This window comes from Montipora capricornis, chromosome 13 (assembly GCF_036669925.1).
Source record: "Montipora capricornis isolate CH-2021 chromosome 13, ASM3666992v2, whole genome shotgun sequence".
Lineage (NCBI taxonomy): Eukaryota > Metazoa > Cnidaria > Anthozoa > Scleractinia > Acroporidae > Montipora > Montipora capricornis.
Window position 1 is genome coordinate 44,791,334 of NC_090895.1, and position 7,500 is coordinate 44,798,833.

The 7,500-nt window shown below is 38.5% G+C and overlaps 1 protein-coding gene across 4 annotated transcripts in view; it reads left to right on the forward strand.

Annotated features, from left to right (window-relative positions):
- Positions 1-7,500, forward strand: part of LOC138030003 (NLR family CARD domain-containing protein 4-like) — an 87,062-nt gene that overhangs the window by 52,627 nt on the left and 26,935 nt on the right. The window contains exons 6-8 of one of the 4 annotated variants that reach the window (XM_068877850.1): positions 4,945-4,998; positions 5,389-5,493; positions 6,466-7,500. The exon at positions 6,466-7,500 is cut by the window's right edge and continues 4,644 nt beyond it. The exons of 2 other annotated variants lie outside the window; for them this stretch is intronic. In XM_068877850.1, the coding sequence (XP_068733951.1) occupies positions 4,945-4,998; positions 5,389-5,493; positions 6,466-7,500 (1,194 nt within the window). The remainder of the gene's footprint in view (positions 1-4,944; positions 4,999-5,388; positions 5,494-6,465) is intronic. One more of the 4 variants, XM_068877851.1, reaches the window with a different exon arrangement.

Genomic DNA, 7,500 nt, shown 5'->3' on the forward strand with positions numbered 1-7,500 from the left:
ATATAGTCAATCGTGAACTTTCCCTTGTGGCTTCTTGGTTTAAAGGTAATAAACTAACTGTACATCCTGACAAGGCCAAATTTACTTTATTTCATCCTTCTCGAAAGAAAATCCATGGTGTTGGGTAATACCCTTTGTGGATTATTAATTTAGATTTAGATTAATTTAGAAAATCGATCTTGATCATTCAATCTTCATAGATGGCAATAAAATCACGAGAGTTGAACAGACCAAATTCCTGGGTATAATAATTATTATTATCCATCCAAATTTATCATGGCAGCCTCATATAAAAATCATCTCTTCCAAAGTATGTAAATCTATTGCTGGTTTTCACTCACGTGACCAACAGCCATGTTTTTCAACGAAAACAAAAGGAAGCGTTTGCATAATAATAGAGTTAAATTCCCGGAGGATTTGGTCGCGGCACCAACATGGCCGCCTTTTCTTTGTTTAGGGGCACCAACATGGCGGTCGTGACGTCATGTGAAAACCAAGAATTGGGATCATTGTCAAATTACAGCAGTTTTTTCTTACCGAGACTCTTCTCACTCTATACAATTCGCTGATGCTTCCATATCTAGAGTACTGCTTTATTGTTGGGGCCTCTACTTACTCTAATCACTTACTGCCACTTCTTCGCCTCCAGAAAAAAGCTATTTGGATCATAATTAACTCTCCACCTCGTGCACACTCCTACCTGCTCTTTAAAACTCTACAGATTCTTGATACAGTTGAACCTCGATTATCTGGACTCGGACTCGGACAAGGCTAATGCTTGAAACGTCAGCTTTCAAATTTCTCTCTGGTGGTCATTTTACCATATCAACTCAGTTCATAAACACATTTATAAAAACAATAATTTGTTGTATTTGTAATTTTTTCTCCAATAAATGATTAAGTATATTTTTACAAGCCTCCTTTGTTTGGCAGTTGAGGAGAACTGGTTGTTGTGTTCCTCAACACTGTCACTTACACCAACTTTCTTTGTTTGGATTTTGACCTTTTTCACTTGTACATTTTGCTTTCCCAAATTGACCATTTTCACCATCCCATAGTGCAATATGTTTTGGAGGTATTTACATAAAAACAATACAATAATTTATTTACTCTTGAGACTGCATCATACTTCAGTGAACTGAATATCCATTGTTTTAATGCAAATACACCCCAAAAATGAACTGTATTATGGGATTGGTGAAAAAGGCAAATGCAGATCATGTGATAATACTCAGGAGATTTGGTCCTTTGTTTTGTTTATTAAAAAGAGTGCATGGCAGACATAATTTTATTCATGCTTGCATGCACTCTTTTCAATGAACAAGACAAAGGATCAAAATAAATGTCCTGAGTGTTATCACATGATCTGTATTGGGAAAACAAAATGTGCAAGCGAATAAGGTCTATTGATTGTCGATCTTGATTGCTGTTTCCGTTTTTGGATCACAGATTTCTGGTTTTCCTTACACAATTTTTTTTCCTAGGTGTATTAACATATGCAGGAAAAAAACATCATCAGCATTCACTAGGGTGGTTTCTCTCGCACTGAAGTTAAATTGGATGCACTTGGTTTGATATATCTCCAAACTGCTATAAGGGTCTCCTAATTTGGAAACCATGTGTAATAGTGAATACCAATAAGGCTTTTTGACAATCTTTGCAGCCAAAACATGAAGGCATATTTTTCTTTTAAAAAAAACCTCCTTTGTCAGGTTGTCCACCTCATAAGGTCTTAGCAAACTAGGACCTATGAACCTATAGCTTCTTTGAGATCTGGAGGACCTATGATCTGAGGCAGTTGTTGCCTATTGCTACAGCACGTGTTTATAAACTGAGGCAGTTGTAACTAGTTGCATATACTACAGCACACTTTTTCATTTTTCATCTTGCATGGTGTTGTGTTGTGCCTCACAGCCTCCATTTTCCCCCCAAGGGGCCCTAGTGCTTTCTTCCATACAACTTCTGCCTTTTTCCTGGATCAGGATTCTGTGCAGAGTGATTGATATGATATAATCCATGACCTAATAAGGTATTTTATTTCATATAGCCATACAGACAGACAGCCTTTATTTTAGCACAATAAAAATTTTAAAGCTCTGCAGCTTGTGGTGTCATGCAAATAAAAACTAAAGATCTAAAATATAAAATGAACACCATACAAGCTATAATATTATACATAATTAATTAATTCATAAAATAAGTGAATAAATAATAATTGTTAAAAACTCTGATCGAATGTGAGACAATGATTAACATATATCAAATACAAGGTGTTTCAAATGAACCCACTGGGAATTCGGAAAAATCCGAGCTCCAGATGGGATTCGAACCCACGACCCTCCGTGATCTAGTACGGATGCTCTAACCGTGAGCTACTGGAGACTCTATGGTAAGCAAGGGTGAAATGTGGGTATTTGACTCGAGCTGCATCACGCAGCCACAGAGTCAAATTGTGACTGTCAGCATAGCTCATAACTGCATCGCGCAGTCACATTGAGAGCATCATTGTATTTCAATGATGCTCTCAATGTGACTGGGTGCTGAAGATGTCTTAACCTAGGTATGTTTCCATGGAGCTTGCTCGTCACATATGTCTGTAAAAAGTTGTTGCCTAGCCCATAGTTGATCATCAGGGTCATCAAAAATAGACACAATGTGAAAGGGAGCTGCCTGACTGTCTTGTCAGAATTCCCATTCATCGAAATTTCTGTAATGCCTTTTGCAAATTATTTTCGGAGGTGGCCTTTTGTGTTTCACCTTTATAGTTGAATAAATTAGTTATGGTCTAAAATTCTCAATGGATATGCCCCAACAAGTCTGAGCAGGTCCTTTCTCATAGTGACAATAAGGTCAATTAGTGAACTAGACGAAGGTGTTACTCTTGTTGGTTCCTGGGCAATGTTTTGCATATTGAGTGCATCCATATTGAGCAAAAGTGGCCTTTTTTGATCCATGGTCGGGTTTTTTACTGCTTCAACTGTTTTAACTGTTTCACGCTTTCTTACAGGTTAGGTCCTTTGTTAATAATTGATAATAACTGGTAACAATTTAGGGACCCAAACTAATTAAAATATCCCCTGACTGCTTTTAGAGGTTAGAGTTGGACAGTAGTATGTTGTGATGTTGATCTTCATTATGTCTGCACTATTGGAACCTGGCCTCACAAACGATGCTATGTTAAATTACAGCTAATGTGAATCAACAGTTTAAAAGATGGCAAGTGCTGCACCATCATTTTTATCAACTAAGGAGACAACAAACTATGCACGGTTGTGTCGTCTTCTAGTGGATGTGGGAACTCAGGCACTTAGAGACACCTTTGATAGGATACACCCCCCAACCCGTCTGCATGGGATTTTGGCAAGTACGTCACCAGCTCATCCTACATTAAAGTCCCTGCAAAAAAGGAAGATTTTAAATGTTACACAGTGGGGAAAGCTGTACCCAGCTATCCCATCATCAGTCTCATCAGCTAGCTTTGACATTACGCTTCTGATGGTACTGCTGAGGAACATATGTGGCTTGAGTGCCCCTGCCAGCACTGGAAGCTGGGACATCCTTCCCCCTGCTTCTGATAACAGCATAGAAGCCAACATAGCAAGAATCAAGTATTACAGAAACAATGTCTATGGTCATGCAACCCAGGCATCCGTTGACGAGCCAACATTCCATGCGTTATGGCTTGAGATCAGCAATGCATTGTCAGCACTTGGATCTGCAGCAAGTTATACATCTGCAATTAGCCGACTGAAGACTGAGTGCATGGATCCTGATGTTGAAGAGCACTATCGTGAGTTGCTGAAAGAGTGGAAGAAAGATGATGATAGCACCAAGGACAAACTTGAACAACTTGAAGGTACACCATATTTTTAATGGGTGTTCATTGTTAAATTCAATGGAATTTGAGCCTTTGACACTTCCCATTTTCTGTGCACCTGTCGCTTTTGTTCCTTGAAAAGAGGAAAGAGCGCCATAATGTTACAATACTAGTTAATTTAGATTGATGGCACTATAAACAGCTCATGATCCTTGGCAATAAATTCAGTAAACCAAGAATTAATACTATTTTTGAAGGCACATGACAATTTCAGGAAAGAGAAAATTCAAGACTTCATCCATTCAATTGGCTATGAAGCGGCCCATACATGTATTACTGACTACTTTCGCTTCCTCCCACTGATAAACTCTACTCCCACTAAGAAACAACGCTCAACTTGCAGAGGTATTATGTTTGCATTAATTGTTTGTATCAGAAGAAATTGAATTTTTGATTCACTCATTTTACTTCCAATTTTGCAAGCACCACTTTCCTGAAGATTATGATGTGTAATGGTTGCCTTATTATTCTGATGCAAAGGGCTTTTGCATAATAACATTAGGGGAACTGTAACATGTCACAATATTATTATTCCGGGAAATTTTAAAAAGAGAGGCGATAGTGAAATATTTATTTTTCGGAAACACTTTTTTTGAAAAAGAATGTTCAGGGAAATTTGATGGTAGACATCATTTCCTGTGGTTTAATGTTATTTTTTTGTTGAGGCAGAAATTCTCCTTAAACTATTGAGACCATTATTTCTACTGAGTTACTGAGAGGTGCTGGCTTTATTGGCTTTACTTTCCTCATTTCTATCTGTTTTTTTTCCTTTTCCTCTTTTTTTGAACCTTGTTTTCCACTCAGGAGTTTCAGGGTAGGTTGAGCTTAGGCTCTGCTTGTGAATAAAATTGTGTCAGGCTTTGTATTTTAGTTGGTAAAAGACACAAACTTGTATGTTGAAAGCAAAGGCAAGAAGTAACCCGCTTCCTTTATTGCCTGTTTTGTTTCCTAAGAATCACTTGAGCAACTTGTAAAAGAGGATTTAGAGAGTTCCTGTCTTTGTTGGCTATACTTTCCTCGTTCCTATCTTTGTTGTCCTCATTTCTGTTTTGTTTTCAATAATAAAGAGATGCTGAAGACACAAGGAGTGCACACTCAGGACAAACTAAAAGAGATCCAGGGTAGGTTGAGAAGAGTCTTAACCCACTGACACCTTAAACCCTACCCCCCGCCAATGGACAAGTAACATGTAAAATCAAATAATCATGTGGATAAAAGTGTGTAGGCTTTGTATTTTAGCTGGAAAAAGACACAAAGTTGTTTGTTTATAAAAGCAAAGGCGAGAAGTAACCCGGTTCCTTTATTGCCTGTTTTCAGGTGACAGGCAGAGCCGGGGGGGAAGGGGGGGGGGGGGAAGGGGGGGGCGGGACGGGAGTCAATGGGTTAAGCTGTGCTTGTCAATAAAAGTATGTAGGCTTTATATTTTAGCTGGTAAAAGTCACAAACTTGTGTGTTAAAAGCAAAGGCAAGAAGTAACCCCTTTTCTTTATTGCCTGTTTTGTTTTCTTAAGAATCACTCGAGCATTGTAAAGCAGAACTTACATGTAGAAGGCATTATGAAGGTCGAGTTGCTGAGAGTTCCTGGCTAAGCATTGGGAAGGTCGACAAAATAAAAGGTACATGCACTTAACGTTAAAAGGGCTTCAACCAAAAAATGAAAGTAAATATGACAGTAACATCATAATAATAATGATAATGATGATGAGGATGATGATAGGTTAAAGAAGATAACTTTGACACGAATTTTTGATGTGAATAGTTGAAGGACAACTGACATTGAGTCACTTCATGTTAGGTCAGAAACGATGACTTGATGTTCATATGATGTACCATTTCACAATTATATTGAAGGGGATGGTGCAATGTCAACCCCCGTAAATGTATGAAGAAATACCTGAAAAGGAGCACTTTGAGTTTTTCTGAGCATCTCCAAGTGAGTTCCATAGGTTTCAATAGAATCTGTAGCCAACGAAAAAAGAAACATTTCTCAAATATACCAGCTCTTTCACCATCAGCTGTGCAATAATAATAATAATGCTGATTATGATAAATATATCTTATTGGGTGATTTAGAGTGCAGTCTCGTGGGATATTTTTACGGGTCGCATCGATGTATTTTGACTCGCCGTACAGGCTCGTCAAAATGCAAGAGACCAGTAAAAATACACCACGATACTACGCACTAAATCGTCCACGAAGCTAATTACTATCTACCTTTTTCGCACTATATTTTTAGGAAGTGAATGGTAAACAACCGAGAACGTGTAACAGATTTGTACGTGACAAGCGCGATACAAACTTCAGCACTTCAACAAGTCAAACCGTTTTTCTACTGTACTATTATAGTGGAATATTTGTACTCGTTTCTTGCGTTTTCACTACAATAACAAATGCAGTTGGATAATAATGATAGTAATATGAAAAAAGAATGAAGCAGTGATAGCGTTGACGATGAAGATGAAGGTTCAATGAAAGAATAGGCGTCTAAACCTTTTGTTATATTTCCCAAAAGACACAAGGACCTTCTTCAGTATGTTGAACGTAACGATCATTTCTCTTTTTACTTTTTTTTTTTTTTTCATGATCAGAGTCTTTCAGTGAGGAAATCTGCCGAGCAAAGCTTGAAGAACATTACAAAACAACTTCCAAAGTGCGAACGTCTGCTTGGTCCAGGTTGTCTCTTGTAGACATTAATCAAGTGTACACCCGACTGCGTGTAATACAAATGGAAACCACCTCAGCTGGGTCAAAACAGTCTGAAGTGGCTCACTACAGTGACCTCTTCAGTCCAATCGGTAACGGAAATAATCCAAAAAGGATTCTTGTGCAGGGAGAGACAGGAATTGGTAAAAGCACTTTTGCGAAGAGGCTGGCGATCGACTGGGCTCGACTTGGTAACACTCAGACTGAAGATAAAAAAGCAGCTGTTCTGGGGAGGTTCAAGCTTGTTGTTTTCGTTAACCTCAAGGAAGTGTCCAAATGTCAAAGCCTCAAAGATGTCATTTATAACTCAAGACTTTTCGCCCGTGAAGACAAATGGTTAGTGGAAGGTCTTCTGAATTATATCACCAACCATCAAAATCAAGTTCTTCTCTTGCTGGACGGCTATGATGAGTATCACAGTGGACAAGAATCTCAAATCGTTGACATATTCAGTGGAAAAGAATTGAGAGACTGCTGTGTGTTGATAACAAGTCGAATTTCCAAAGCTGGTGAGCTCCAAGAATTTCAAGACCTGCTTGCAGAAATAATAGGATTCAGTGAGGAGGACAAACTGACGTATATAAGTCGACAGCTTGGTGACGAAAGAGATGCCAGAGATTTGTATCTTCATTTGGTAAAAAACGGGCTGTTAGATCTTGCAAAAGTTCCCTTACTTTTGCTGTTCTTTTGCACGCTATGGAAGAAGGAACAGTCAGAAGGCTTCTCGAAAGCCAAAACGAGCTTATATTTAAAAATTGTCCAGCACGTTTTAAGCCACAACCAAGGAAAGAACACCCCTCCTCGCTTTAGCAGAGTAGGGGATAATTCAGAGATCCTCAATCAAATCGGTAAGCTGGCCTTAGAGTGTCTTTTAAACGATGACCACGTCTTCCCGTATGGTAAACTTTCTTCTGAAGTTC